The 15,564-nt window shown below is 38.2% G+C and overlaps 1 protein-coding gene across 1 annotated transcript in view; it reads right to left on the bottom strand.

Annotated features, from left to right (window-relative positions):
* Positions 1-12,186, bottom strand: part of LOC145766828 (microfibril-associated glycoprotein 4-like) — a 43,199-nt gene extending 31,013 nt beyond the window's left edge. Inside the window, exon 1 of the mRNA XM_082578532.1 lies at positions 12,006-12,186. Within this exon, the coding sequence (XP_082434658.1) occupies positions 12,006-12,186 (181 nt within the window). The remainder of the gene's footprint in view (positions 1-12,005) is intronic.
* Between the last annotated feature and the right edge of the window lie 3,378 nt (positions 12,187-15,564).

Genomic DNA, 15,564 nt, shown 5'->3' with positions numbered 1-15,564 from the left:
ACTAATTAACGTAATGTTTGGCAGACAACAGTGCACTTGCCTTGTTAATGAAAGACTATCCTGATGTTGTGACAATGAAGTGTAGCTGTCATATGATACATTTGTGTGCATGTGCATTGTGCAATGTATACAGTACATGCTGAACTAAAAATAGTGTTGAAACGATTGAATGAAAGGAAAAACGGTAGGCTACATTTCATTCGAAATCCAACATAACACGCTATTTACGTTTAGGGATTTTTCATGCCATATAGGGATTTTCTGACATAGCTTTAGGGATTTTCTGGTTTTCATTTGTGAGAGCCCTGGCGTGCTGTGCCGTGCGCATCTCAGTAGTAATTCACGTTCCAGAGAAAGCCATGCGATCGGCTGCTGTTTTGCGGGCAAGAGCAACGTAGGCTGTTTTTCGCTTTCGGCATTCTTTAAGTCCGTTTAAATGATCTAAATCTCTTTCGCGAAGTATTTTATCTTCGAAATACCACTTGTAATAGCCATTTTTGTTGCCCCTCAACCATAAATTTACGGGGGGCGCCGCCCCCCGGCCCCCCCCCCGGAAGTCGGCGGGTATGAGTCAGAGAATAAAGATTCAAAACCAAACCATATGTTGCAACAATTTGTTCTATAGCTGTTCATTCGGGTGGTCTCATTGCATAAAGGGAATGTTGATTGTTTAGCTAGTATTAGCATCATCTAAGATAAAAATGTAAAATTTATTCGTACAAACAAACAATAACAAGATTAACGTTGTTTTGAAAAAGTTGTTCCGGGACGTTGTTGAGTAAAGTAACGTTGTTTATTCTTACAAGCTTTCAGTGACATCATACCAACAAATTTAATTTCCAGGTAAGTTATATTTATTAAAATTACTATCAATGATTACCAAACACCACTGTTTCAATGATCTTTATCAAACAAATGCTTAGCTAAATTATGAACCTGACAAGCTATACACAAATCCAAACTGAACAATACCAAAGCAGAAGGTTCTTTGTCTTAATTTAGTGGTTGTGTATTGAGTTGCATCGTCATGTTATTATCATTGAGTGATTTAGTTGTAATAAACATCATAAAACCAAGTCGTAAATGTTACAACACTACATTAGTTAATATTTTGTGAGATTGATATTTTTGCCTGCTCTGCAAAGTAGTGACGTCACACCGCTTACACTTTTTGCCTTACTGCGTGGTATTTTATGGTTCAGTAATAAGCTCGTGTTGTATCAACGAAATTTAGCTAGACAAGAATTTTTCCAACTCTCAAGCTTGCATCAACTTAATACCAGTGACAGAAGCATATCTGATGTTGATGTAGAGATGTACAGCAATCATCTTCAAGAAGTACACAAAGACATAGGAGTTTGATTCCACGATGTATTCCAGTTAGAAATCCCTGACTGGATAATCGACCCATTCTGTGATATTTCCGAACATGGAATTCTTGAGGAGGAACTGATAACATTGCAAAGCGATTTTGCACTCAAACCGAAGTTCAATATCTCGGATCAATCGTTCTGGCTACAGAACCAAATCAAAGAGAAATACCCTCACGTGATTACCAAACACCACTGTTTCAATGATCTTTATCAAACAAATGCTTAGCTAAATTATGAACCTGACAAGCTATACACAAATCCAAACTGAACAATACCAAAGCAGAAGGTTCTTTGTCTTAATTTAGTGGTTGTGTATTGAGTTGCATCGTCATGTTATTATCATTGAGTGATTTAATTGTAATAAACATCATAAAACCAAGTCGTAAATGTTACAACACTACATTAGTTAATATTTTGTGAGATTGATATTTTTATGTTGGTTGAGCAATAAACATTATAAAAATAACGTTAATAAACCTTTATGATCTTCAAGTATATGCTTTAGATGTGTTTAGGAGTTGGATTGTAATAATAATTATGGCAGTACTTCGAAACGAAGATGAAACATAGTTAAAATCACGTCATTTACAAGCTCTCATATGTATTGTATCCTAGGTAATGTAATTGTAATGAAAGAAATTAAGGCAAGACAATTATGAACGTCTACGAGATTAAAACAATTACGCGATTAAAACATTCAGTGCGCTGCATCATGAAACAGAAGCGATGACACAAAGGTATCATGTAACATTAAATAACCGCAAGCACCGTTAAATAACCTGCTAAAGCGTTTAAAAAAAATGTAATGAAGCTTTGTAAAAAAAAAAAAATGGTTACAATCAGACTGACAAAAATTAAGGGTTGTCCTCGGAAGTTTGCGAAATGTAACAAACCTAGGTCTACGGTTTAAAATCAGCAACACTACATTAATTAATGTGTTCTGAGATTGATATTTTTATGTTGGTTGAGTAAGAAACATTATAAAAATAATGTTAATAAACCTTTATGATCTTCAAGTGTATGCTTTAGGTATATTTAGGACTTTCATTGTAATGAAAAATAGATTGTTTTATAACCACCACGCACGATACTTCACATCTACAAAGTTCTACCATGCGGAGATTTATGTTGCTGCCGAAATTGTGAACAAAAAATAGCTACATGTCCTTGCTGCAGAAAACGTATTTCGAAAACTACAATCGTTTATCGCATTTAATGAAATAACATCAATTTGATTCAAATTCAGGAAACAGCCAGAACGATTTCAACAGAGTGCAGACTTCAGAAAAATTTGATTTCATTTTAAATAGTTAATAAAATAGTATCAATTTGATTCAGATTCAGGAAACTATGACTTCGCTCGCTCGCTGAACGACTTCGCTCTGCAAAGTCGTGACGTCACACCGCTTACACTTTTTGTCTTACAGCGTGGTATTTTATGGTTCAGTAATAAGCTCGTGTTGTATCAGCGAAATTTAGCTAGACGAGAATTTTTCCAATTCTCAAGTTTGCATCAACTTGATACCAGTGACAGAAGCATATCTGATGTTGATGTAAAGATGTACAGCAATCATCTTCAAGAAGTACACAAAGACATAGGAGTTCGATTCCAGGATGTATTCCAGTTAGAAATCCCTGACTGGATAATCGACCCATTCTGTGATATTTCCGAACATGGAATTCTTGAGGAGGAACTGATAACATTGCAAAGCGATTTTGCACTCAAACCGAAGTTCAATATCTCGGATCAATCGTTCTGGCTACAGAACCAAATCAAAGAGAAATACCCTCACGTGTGAAATCGGCTCAAAATTTTTATCATTGCCTTTCCTACTTCATACTTGGTAGAGCGTACTTTCAGTGCCGTGATCATACTTCTTGATAACGAAAGAAACCGTCTTGACCTAGTTAAACGGGGAGACTTAAGATTGTTCCTGTCCAAACTCAAACCCTGTTATAGTCGTCATTCTATTTACGTTGAATATATGTAACTCGTGACCAGCGTCACTACATAATCACCGTTCAGCGTTTTCTGGTACAGACGTTGGAATTGATTACCACCGCACTGCGCGTGTAATCAATTGAGCGTTCTGTACCACGTTCCTCAGTTGATTGTTTTGCGTTTCTTTCTTACTATATATTGCGTTGATTTTATACACTGAATCAGTAAGTAATAAGAGGTAAATGGTTTTCTCACTTGGTTGGCTATCGCTACAATTATTATTGTTTATTTTATATTAAACGTCTGGAAATACAACAGACATTTAACTGGCGTCGTCGGCAGGATCTTTACAGAATTTCTACAGGATTTTAGAAACATGGAGAAACTGATCGAAGTCCTGCAACAACAAATTGTCAACCAAGAACGTCAGACGAAGGAGCAAATTGCCAGACAAGAAGAACGTCACCAGGAACGTCAAGAAGAACAAGAAAGGCGCCACCAAGAACAACTACGAGAAATACGAGCCCAAACTGCGAGATCACAGCCAACAACAATACAACAACAGGTATCTTTACCTAAGTTCGTAGCGTTCGAAGCCACCACTGAACTGTGGGCAGACTATTGGAAGAGGTTTAACACCTTTGTAGCAGCACATTCAGTCGCACAAGACAAAATGCCGCAGGTTTTTCTCACCAATCAATCACCTACAATCTACAAAATGTTAACAAATTTGGCTGCGCAGGAAACAAACCCAAAAGAAGTCAACGATCTCACCATGACGGAAATTACAAATTACATGGCTCAACAATTCGACCCAAAACGCTTCATCGTGAGGGAGCGATTCCGTTTCTGGAGCGAAATGAAGCGCAAGCCCGGGGAAACAGCTCAAGAACTAGCCATCCGCATACGCCAGGCAGCTGCCACCTGTGACTTCTCGTCCATTTCAAATCCATTGGACGAAGCTTTACGTACTCGTTTTATTTGTTCAATAGGTAACGAGGCTGTGCTTAAGGCGTTATTCAAAATCAGAGCTGATGAACTTACTTTCAAACGTGCGGTGGAGGTTGCATCAGAAACCGAAGAGGCAGCCAAGGTGGCCAAAGAAACTGTTTACGGCACTCCACCAGCACCAGTTGCGAAAGTAAGGACCATCAGCAAACCTACAAAAACTAGGCAACTTACAGGTACTTTCTTTACTTCTAAAAATAAAGAATGCTATCGTTGTGGTAATTCCAACCACAACGCCAATGACTGTAGGTTTAAGAAAGCCACTTGCCATTTCTGCAATATTACGGGACACTTACAGAGTGTTTGTCGAAAGAAAGCTAGACAGTTTAAACCTTCTAAGGTAAATTGTATCGAGGAAATTAACATGCTTTCTAGTTCTTGCAGAAAACCTCGAAACTCAAAGTTGGAAGTACCGATCTCCATTAATTCGGTAACCACACACTTAGAACTGGACACTGCTACAAATGGAAATTTCCTTTCCAGCGACGTCTGGACTCGGGTAGGCGCACCTCAATTGCAAGCACCAGTGTCGCAGTTCCAATCTAGTACCAATCACGGGCTCTTTCACGGCCCAGGTAACTTGTCCTTCCACGGGAAGGTCAGATAATATTCCTTTTGTAGTCACGACAGTCAAAGGACTGAACTTGCTAGGTCGTGATGCAATTTCGTCTTTAGGAATTTCTATCGATAAATTCCTTCTGTCTAACTATTCTACTTTACAGAGTATCCAGTCATACGACAAGCCTGATAAGAGTCTGGAGAAAGCATGCTCCCTCTTATGTGACGAGTTCAAAGATGTTTTTAAGCCTGAACTCGGGTGCTTACGAGATTATGAACTAGACATAGATTTTAAGTCTGATGCTAAACCTGTTTTTCTCAAACCTAGGCCTGTACCTTTCGCGCTAAAGGAGGACTTAGCACAAGCCTATGATTCGGGCATTGCACGTGGTGTATGGACACCAGTTCAATTTTGCGATTGGGGCACACCGGTTGTTCCAGTCCGTAAGCCTTCAAACTCTTCAGAAGCGAAGGCCAAGTTACGCATATGTGGCGATTATTCAGTCACGGTGAACCCTTCCCTGGAGACCCATCGTCACCCGTTACCCTTACCAGAAGACTTAATGCAAAGTTGGGTGGTGGGTACGGTTTCAGCAAGATAGACTTGGCTGATGCCTACAATCAGATTCGACTTGGTCCTGACAGTCGAAAACGACTCGCATTAAGCACTCACCGTGGCGTACTTTTACAAAATGTTTTACCTTTTGGCATATCTTCTGCTCCAGGTTATTTTCAGAAGATCATGGACGACCTTACAGCCGACCTTCCAAGGGTTGCAGTCTACCTAGACGACATTCTTGTCAGTGGCACTACTGCTGAGGAGCATCTCCAGAATCTTAGACGGCTCCTCGATCGACTTCACTCAAAAGGCCTGAGGTGTAGAAAGGACAAGTGTAAGTTTGCACAACTTCAGGTAGAGTATCTCGGACACATTTTGTCCAGGCAGGGCATCTCCAAAGGTCCTAAGGTAAACGCCATACTGGAGATGTCTGCCCCCACTGACGTATCTTCTCTTCGTTCATTTTTAGGTTCCTTACAATTTTATTCGACGTTTCTACCGTTGAACACTTCCACTGTAGCAGAACCACTATACCATCTCACGAAAAGGGACATTCCTTGGAGATGGGGAAAACAAGAGGAAAACTCTTTTGTTCAGCTGAAGCATTATCTTTCTACTGATGAGGTTCTTACACATTTCAATGCGTCACTTCCGGTAGGTATCGCATGTGATGCTTCTAGTGTGGGCATCGGTGCTACTTTGTTTCACCGTTACCCAGATGGCACAGAACGGCCTATAGCAAACGTTTCAAAAGTATTAACAGCCTCTCAGAGAAACTATAGTCAAATTCAGAAAGAGGCTTTGTCGATAATTTTTGCGCTAAAGAAATTCTATCAATATCTTTTTGGTAGATCATTCATTTTGGTCACAGATCATAAACCATTGCTTAGTCTTTTTGGCCCGGCCAAATCGACACCTTCTTTGGCAGCAAATCGTTTGGCTCGTTGGGCACTCTTTTTATCGCAATTTACCTACACTATTGAGTACAGGAAGACGAAGGATCATCAAAACGCTGATGCTTTGAGTCGCTTACCAGCAGGAGGGGATAAAGTCTTCGATGAAGAGGAAAGTGCGGATGACATTGATATCGTCTGCGCTATCGATGCTTTGGATTTGCAGGTCCAGACCCCAAATGCTGCATCACTACGTAAAGAATCTTCTAAAGATCCTATCATTTCCACGGTAATGCGTTTCATTCATGAAGGATGGCCGGCCAAGTCTTCTCCACAAGACCCGGTCGAACCGTTTCGTAAGTACGCAGACTCTCTTTCTACTTGTTACGGATGTCTACTTTACGGTTCCAGAGTGGTCATCCCGTCCAAACTTCGTCCTTCCGTCCTTCAATTGCTTCATGAAGGACATTTCGGCATTGAGAGAATGAAGCAGTTGGCAAGGACGTCCGTCTACTGGCCAAACATCGATCGAGACATAGCGGAACTTTGTCACAAGTGCAGTACCTGTGGCGAATATCAACCGCAATCTAAAACCCAGGTCCAATCATGGACGGTTCCAGAAGCACCGTGGAGTCGCTTACACATAGATCATGCGGTAGAATTCATGGGTTACCATTGGTTACTCAGCATTGATGCTTTTTCTAAATACCCTTGTATTCATGCTACTACTTCCTTATCTTCAACAGCTACTATCAACCTGCTAGAAGAAGATTTTGCTCATTTCGGCTATCCCCATACTGTAGTTACCGATAATGCTACTACTTTTAAATCCACAGAATTCCAAACTTTCTGTAAGGAGAGGGGTATGGTACACATCACGGGTGCCCCTTACCATCCGGAAACCAATGGAGCGGCGGAGCGCCTCGTACGTACGTTCAAGCAAGCACTTCGCAAATCTTCCCTGCCCCCGAAACAAGCAGTCTTGGAGTTCCTACAGCAGTATCGACGCACGCCCACTCCAAGTGGCTACTCTCCAAGCCAGTTACTCAACAATCGTCAAATTCGAACCAAGATCGACACGCTTCTCCCCACACCGTCTCAAGTGGTACCCCGACAAAACCCTCACAACACGGACGCCTCCGAAGGTACAAAACGACATTTCAAACCGGGAGATCCCTGTTACGCGCTATCCTTCACTCCACGACGGAGCCAGGATCCTCGTTGGGTTCCAGCCGAGGTGATTAAGCGACAGGGTAGCCGAATCTTCCTGGTACTTCTGCTGCCACATGGTCCGACGTGGAGGCGCCATATGGACCAACTGCAACCTCGCTATGCATCATCGGAGGACCAGGAGCCGGGAGAAACTCCTGCACCAACAGTCGACTCCTCCGCTGTCTCCACCTCAGCTCGAACGGATTCGGACGACACACCGACTGTACCGGAATTCGGGCCACACAACCCACGAAGGTCGAGCCGTCGCCGCAGACCTCCGGCCCGTTTCGGACTTTGAGTTTTATTGTTTAATTCGGTGTCTTGTTCATATTTTTCTTTGTGTATAAAAATTATCGGGGAGGTGTTATAGTCGTCATTCTATTTACGTTGAATATATGTAACTCGTGACCAGCGTCACTACATAATCACCGTTCAGCGTTTTCTGGTACAGACGTTGGAATTGATTACCACCGCACTGCGCGTGTAATCAATTGAGCGTTCTGTACCACGTTCCTCAGTTGATTGTTTTGCGTTTCTTTCTTACTATATATTGCGTTGATTTTATACACTGAATCAGTAAGTAACAAGAGGTAAATGGTTTTCTCACTTGGTTGGCTATCGCTACAATTATTATTGTTTATTTTATATTAAACGTCTGGAAATACAACAAACCCGATATCAAGAGGCTGATGACATTGCACCAACCTCATCTGTCTCATTAGAGTTGGACTTTAAGTTGCAATGAATAGAAAATAACTTTGGTTTTACTTTTTTTGTCGAAGGGGGCTTTTGATACTTTGTTCGTTGTCCAGGAGGGCGCTATTAAAAAAAAAATTGAGAAACACTGACTTAAACAATACTACAAAAATTTCTCAATGCCAAGCGAAAAGATAAGCAGACCAAATTACATTAAATATATATTTATGACTTATATGTGTAACATGTATATATTTCTGAACCAAATAAATAAAAGTTGATCTATACTTGAACAACGTGATAAGTTATTCAGACACAAAAGATGGAAAAAAGAAAACTAAGCTTTGTTGTTTTTTTGCAAATTGCTGTCGCTTTACAATTGTATCTGACTTTACAAGAATATTGAACTTCTGCCTTCAAGAGCACAGATCAACATTAAAGCTTGGAAAGAAACCATCAAAGTGACACTGCAGCCAAGTCATGTTTTAAAAGTGGCTGCATAACCATTGTCAATATTCACGTTGGTAGATTTGCGAAAAAATTACTACTTTCATTTTCCTACATGCGAAAAGCTATTGCAGAGATATTTCGGTTCCTCATTTACGGTTCTAATGCAGCTCTCCCGTGATTTTAGTAGACCTAATATCAGCCATTTTGTCAAAAATGACTTTTTTGCATTTTTCTGCGTTTAAAGACTTCATGCATCTCCTGACAAAAAATTGTGCTCCAATGTAGTATGGTTTACGAGATAATTGGTGTGTAAAACCTAACATATTCCAATCTATGCAAGAATAATTTTCTAAAACCTAACATATTCGTCTATCCAATCAAGTAACAGGAAATTGTCACGTGACCGGAAAAATTTCAGCAGAGTAGCCCAGGCTACTTCACATCTTACATCTCTTAGAGTTGCGTGAAGCGGATTTAAAAACATTCGATAAAGTAGATTGGGTTGAAATGTTGTTAAGCACTAGGCTCCACTAGGTAAACTTAATTATGCAGCTTAAAAATGTTCGTCCGAGCACACTAGCTTTTCATTAAACGAACAGTTTGACTTTTCGTAGCCTCTTGCGCCGCGTGATCTTGAGCCGGCCGCGTGATTTTGAGACGGACCCTGTTAGCTCAGTGTTTAAGTTCTTTGATAACGTCCTTCGCAATACGTGTTACTTCCGCACAATTATGATAATCTGTTGCAGTAAAAATGCAACCAAGCACTGAATAAACATACCTGTGTGATTTTTAAGAATTTTTTTTTTAAGTCTTGCCTTTTATAATAGTCCTTCAATCCATATCGAGATTGTGTGGTTGTTTCATAATGATAAGTTAAAGAAGTATGAATGACATGGTAACATGATCGTGCCTTCATTGCAGCCAAGAGTTCTTTTCTGGTACGACTTATTGTTATCAAACATATCATTTTTCTTAAAAAGTTCCGTATTCTGAATAAAAGCGTAAAATCACTTGGAGACAGTGTACACATACAGTTGCAAAACTGCAATAATTTTTACCTAATGTTTATTTATGTACGACTAATGCAAGCAACACGACAGTAAAGCGGCAACAGAATTTACAGTAGTCAACAACATAGCACAAGAAGCGGCAAAAGGAAAACTTCACAAAACGTGCAGAAACTATCCATGGAATAACTAAAACGGTAACAACGCCTTGCGGGTCTACCTGCAGGCCTAACTAGAAGTTTGGTTATTTTAATAACACCATTATCCGGTCGACAAATAAATTTGATTATCTTTCTGAAATGTTATGACTGTGATTTAAAACCAACACATCACAGCAAGTAGCAAAAATTTCCTTGAAAAATCAAGGAGGCATCAACATAACGACTTGGTTCAATTATACTGTATGTTAATGCTTCTATTATATCTACTACGAGCAAAGTAATCCACAATTTAGTTATTTCAGGGTACTGTACTCACACTAAACGTCAAAGTAAAAAATCTGCCAAGGCAGTTTAGTAGACAATAATCTTATATTAGGCTTTACTATTCAAAATCATAAAATTATAGTGTGGTCAAAGCCAACATTTAGTTTATATTAAGCTTTTTCATACAAAAGCATAACATTAAATAAACCAATAAGGTGGTTAAAGCCAACACCGAGCTTATATTAGGTTTTACCATACAAAAGCATAACATTAAATAAGCCAATAAGGCGGATAAAGCCAACATCGAGATTATATTAGGTTTTACCATACAAACCTAATACATTTTTTATAACTAGTTATCTGGCAAAAACAAATATACGCCATATTTTAATAAACAAAAAAAAAACCTGGCTTAAATTTTATTTAAAAAAATTTTGTTTGCTTGTCCGCTCCAGCCTCCAAAAGTCAACTTCGAGTGTTTTACCTTGTTAATTTTAGAGCTATAAACACAAAAAGTCGTTTATCTCGAAAACTTGAAAATGGTTGATATTAGGTTGTGACAAATCACGGGAGAGCTAGGGCTGACCGTTTTGCATTTTTATTTTGCAAAAGCGCACGTTTAATGTAAGTGGCGGAGAGTTGGCCATTTCTTGAAAATGCTCTGATCTGACTAATCAAGTCTGTTTCTACATTTATATGACTAGGCCTACACATCGCTTTCATTGTCCTGTGCAACTATCGATATTACCCATTGCTTAATGAGTTCTCTTTAACAAAGATCCCATGAACTGATCAGTCATCTGATGTGACTTGCCGTAACAGCAAAATGTGTTGTGCTGTAGAACTCTTTCCACAATGGATTGTTTACATAAAACACCGTAAAGTTTAGCTTCTTAAACACCTTAAAACACTTTCAACGCTTGAAGTTGACAAACGCACTGTAAGCAACCACTTGAAACGTTCATAAAAATACAAATAAACAATATGTATGGAAAATGATATTTTTGTCATGATTTTCTGCACAACTAATTGCTCAGCCTTGTATTGATAGTCAGGTAAAACTTGCAAGAGTTTACTTTTACAACTTATAGCAATATCGCAAAACAACAATATCGTTGTACTGCATGCTGACAGTGGTAAAACAAGTTGCATCTGTTGTATTGTACACTGTAAAGCCAGTGAGTCAAAGCGTTTGTATGCTCAATGTTCAGTGTATTTTGGACTAACCATTGAATAATAGGCTACTTATGACAGCTTGATAAATTATGACGTGGATGCGTCAATGATGCGTTTGGTGATTCAAAGTATAAATGACGTTAAATTTATGATTTAAATGCTACAATAGAAAAAATAACACAACTAGTCATTACCTGGAAAAATTATGGTCACTAAGTTTCAGTGGAGCATATCAATGTCCAACAGAGGTACATGACATTGAATATCGCAACATAGATATCGTGACATAATATGTGACGCGTACGTTGTTCTATGGCGTCTCAATTTCAATATTGTACAACCAAGAGTCGAACCGCCCCGATAGCTCAGTTGGTTAGCGTGCCACTTCTGGAACGAAGAAGCTTTAAGATCAAGCGGCGCTGGTTCGACTCTCGGGATGTGCGCTTGAGCAACGCACGTTAAGGACTGCTCTCCATTCAGCGGCATCTAATGGATGGAATAGTTCCCCGGCAACAAGACTTCATCAATCGGAAACTTCACTCTGTCAATCTCGGTGACCGGCCTGCGTCAGTGATTCAAAGCCTCTACAAGTATGCGAAACTGCCAGGATTAAGCTCTGCAAGAAGCTTTCCCAGTCCGAGGATAAAGATTCAATCAATCAATATTTTTTGACGGCATAACAACAAAATGCATTCAATCAACTTACCTTTTATCCCTGGCTCACCCTTTATCCCTGGCTCACCCTTTGGACCCCTTTTTCCAGAAGGGCCAGCCACACCCCTCTCAGTGACGTCATTGGAAGGACAGGTCAGGGTAACTTGTTGTGAGCTTCTAGCGACTTTTGAAAATAAAATTGCGACCAACGTGCAGAGAAAGAGAAAATTCATCTTGATTCTTAAAGTAATTGTCTTCGAAGATCTTATTATTTCTTTTGAAAAATAATAATAATAATAACAACCCTTCCTCAAACGACAACCCAGTGCAAGGACATCATTTTGAGTTTTTGTCGTGTTGGAATCCATGATTAATCAAAAGTAATGCAAAAAGTTTTAATGTGCCATGAAAATGCAATTAAAATAAGTTTTTGTCTGTAAAGTGGTCTATCGACTAGTGCTATCTAATAATTTAACAGGAGTGCGATTAAAAAGTGTTTGGAAAAAAGCAAGTTTAGGTTAAACTTTTAACGCAAAAAAGTTCTTTATTCAGAAACTAAAAATTACTTTAAAAAAGTGAAATAATTTTACTTATCGAAATAATTTTATCAAATGAAGCAAAGCATTGATGTTTAACAGCCTTTGAATGACAAGGTTAGCTACTTTCAACTTTAAGGTCTTTTCTGAATCGATCGATTTTCCTACCTTGCTCATTTGTTTCAAGGGCAAGTCAAAACGAATGTCGTTAGATTGCGAAACAAAACTCCTGTTACTACTTTTGCGTTAAAACTGAATCTCTTCTTCGCTTTGAAACACACTTGTTTTGTTTCGAGCAACCTTCCTAAATAGTGAAAAACAAAATATTAATTCTTTTTTAGTTATGACAAAGGGTATACAAAAGCTTTCAAACTTGACATTATATTGCTTTTAATAAAACAACTTCAAAACTGACATTATCACTTTTTTCTAATTTTGAGAGACTTAGCAGATTATTGCGAGCTTATTGAGAACTATCTGGCATTTTAGTTCAGTTTTACTGATCAATGTCCACAACCCATTGCATCTTGTTTGAAACTTCGTTAGTCGACACTAATTCATGTTTCGTGACCAAGCCGTTTACCAGCAAAACCGTGCATTTTGCACTTCAACAAACTTTCTACATGTCTCAGTTGGTTTAAAAAATTAGACTGATTGATAAACTTGTAGTGAAGCAAAAATAAGCCGGTAGTTAACTTAGTAATTGGAAGTTTTGAGGCTTTCAATTTACCTCTCCCTACAAATCTATAGTTGTTGTTCAATATTCAATCTTTGTAAAGCACAACCACATAAAAATGTCATGTAGTATTGTAGAACTTGACATTTAAAAAAATGTATTTTTGCAAATTGTACTATATATTAATTCTTACTATACTGATTACTGAAATGTTTACTGCATAGCCAAATGGTAAGAAACTTGATCTGACGCTCCAAAGGGTGCCGGTTCGACACCGCTATAAAGTATGTGACTGTGCCTTTGGCAGGACATTAAAAACATACCTGAACGTGGACACATAAAGTGTCTTCCTACCAAATTAATTTAAATCTTCAACCACCGGACGAACGTTTGGATACGAGAACAAAAGTGTATCAGTAAAAAAAAATACAGCATAGAAGATTGTGTTGGACACAACAATTCAAACTGAGCAATATGAAATTTGCTGCAATACTTTTGTTTTCTCAGTTTGACATTACAGACGTGCAGCTTGAATACTTTTGTTTCCATGTGAGATATTTTTTCTTTTATTTTAATTAAAGGTTGGAGTTTCCATCCATTAGTTCTGGTTAGTTTAAACTTGGCAAACAGTTACAAAAATCAGGTTCATGTTGTCAGCACAAATACCCAAGGACGGACATTTTGTCTGATTATACTGATTCGAACAACTTGTTTAAGAATGTTTTTAATCAAGACAAGAAAAATGGAGTGTTTTGTTTAACTAACAAGCCTACTTGTTCAAACATAATGTTTAAGGTTTGTTTCAAATACATACTTTCACATTTTGATATAATTTGATTGAAAGAAACGATGCATTTAAAGCCAAGAAAATGGCGTTTTCAGACTAAATCATTATCGAAAAATAATTTTGGCATTTATCTGTCATTCTTGTCATTAACATGTCTCGATCACAAAGGAAAGTACCAGCTAAAATAAACGATATTTCATCACCAAACAAAAGTGAGAAACTGGCAGAATCTTGGCGAACATCGTTTTGCTAATGAGACAGCAATTCAAGTAGCATCCTCTAATTGTTACAACCAGTTTAATGTCTAAACTTTTCTGTAGATTGGAAAACGTATATGAAAGTCATTAGAACGAAAACAAATGACAATTTTAACACTAAAACGACTGCGCTGTCGAACTACCCAGTACGAATCGACTCGTCAACTCACGCATAAGAATAGGCTAATAAGCAATTATGGCATATTTTGCTACATTCTTTTAAAAAAGTCCAAATAGTATGAAAAGTAATTTTCTGTAATTATGTTTTTACAATATTTAATATTGGGACAAGAAGATCAAGTTTGTACATGGATTGGATGAAGTTAGTTACAAACTAGCTGCTTGATTTTGCCTTACTCGATTGTAAGGCTGCGCAGTTATCAAGCACTCACATTAATTTAACAACAATTACAAAAAACGCTCAGTGCCAAGCGAAAAGCCAAGCAGAGAAAATTACATTAAATTTACATTTACTACTTTACTTTACGACTTCACTAAAAATTACTGCATTCATTTTTCTGCACGCTAGAAGCTATTACAGAGATATTTTGGTTCCTCTTTTACGGTCCTAATTGCAGCAGCTATAGGCTGGGTTAAATGATTTTCATATTTTTACTTTGCAAAAGCGCACGTTTAGCATAAATGGCGAGTGATAGCCATTTCTTGAAAATGCTCTGACCTGACTAATCAAGTCTGTTTCTACATTCATATGACTAGGCCTACACATCGCTTTCATTGTCCTGTGCAAGTATTAACATTATTTATTGCTTAATGAGTTCTCTTTAACAAAGATTCCACCAATTGATCAGTCTTCATGTGGCTTGCAGTAAAAGCAAAATGTGTTGTGCTGTAGAACTCTTTTCACAATGGATTGTTTACATAAACACCGTAAAGTTTACCACCTTAAACACCTTAAAACACTGTCAACGCTTAAAGTTCACAAACGCGCTTTAAGCAACCACTTGAAACGTTCATGAAAATACACATAAACAATATGCATGAAAATAATATTTTTGTCATGATTTTCTGAACAAGTAATTGCTCAGCCTTGTATTGATAGTCAGGTAAAGCTTCCAAGAGTTTACTTTTACAACTTATAGCAATGTCGCTATATAACAACATCGTTGCACTGTATGCTGACAGTGGTAAAACAAGTTGCATCTGTTGTATTGGACGCTGTAAAGCCAGTGAGTCAAAGCGTTTGTATGCTCAATGTTCAGTGTATTTTGGACTAACCATTGAATAATTGGCTACTTATGACAGCTTGATCTATTATGACGTGGATGCGTCAATGATGCGTTTGGTGATTCAAAGTATAAATAACGTTAAATTTGTGATTTAAATGTTACAATAGA

Source organism: Aplidium turbinatum, chromosome 3 (genome assembly GCF_918807975.1).
Source record: "Aplidium turbinatum chromosome 3, kaAplTurb1.1, whole genome shotgun sequence".
NCBI classification, from domain to species: Eukaryota; Metazoa; Chordata; class Ascidiacea; order Aplousobranchia; family Polyclinidae; genus Aplidium; species Aplidium turbinatum.
This window is presented reverse-complemented; position numbering and strand designations above follow the sequence as displayed.